The 262-nt window shown below is 48.9% G+C and overlaps 1 protein-coding gene across 1 annotated transcript in view; it reads right to left on the bottom strand.

Moving 5' to 3' along the window:
* EMH_0057620 (uncharacterized protein) overlaps positions 1 to 262 on the bottom strand; it is a gene marked incomplete at both ends in the record, with an annotated part of 3115 nt that overhangs the window by 1408 nt on the left and 1445 nt on the right. The window contains one exon of the mRNA XM_013497495.1: positions 1 to 13. Within this exon, the coding sequence (XP_013352949.1) occupies positions 1 to 13 (13 nt within the window). The remainder of the gene's footprint in view (positions 14 to 262) is intronic.

Below are 262 nucleotides of genomic sequence, written 5' to 3' on the forward strand. Positions count from 1 at the left end.
TATATATAAATACCTAAACCCTAAACCCTAAACCCTAAACCCTAAACCCTAAACCCTAAACCCTAAACCCTAAACCCTAGTCTCTGTCGGGAGGTCACCGCCCCACCGTAGTATAATATTTACGTTGTTTGTGTTGTCTGCTGTTTTGTATATTTTCAGGGTCAATGCAGATGCCCATGGAAGGGGGCTCCTGCTGCTGCTGCTGCTGCTGCTGCTGCTGCTGCTGCTGCTGCTCCCTCTCCTTGCTGCCAGCTGAAGAAAG

This window comes from Eimeria mitis, genomic scaffold, assembly GCF_000499745.2.
Source record: "Eimeria mitis Houghton genomic scaffold, Emh_scaff2711, whole genome shotgun sequence".
NCBI classification, from domain to species: Eukaryota; Apicomplexa; class Conoidasida; order Eucoccidiorida; family Eimeriidae; genus Eimeria; species Eimeria mitis.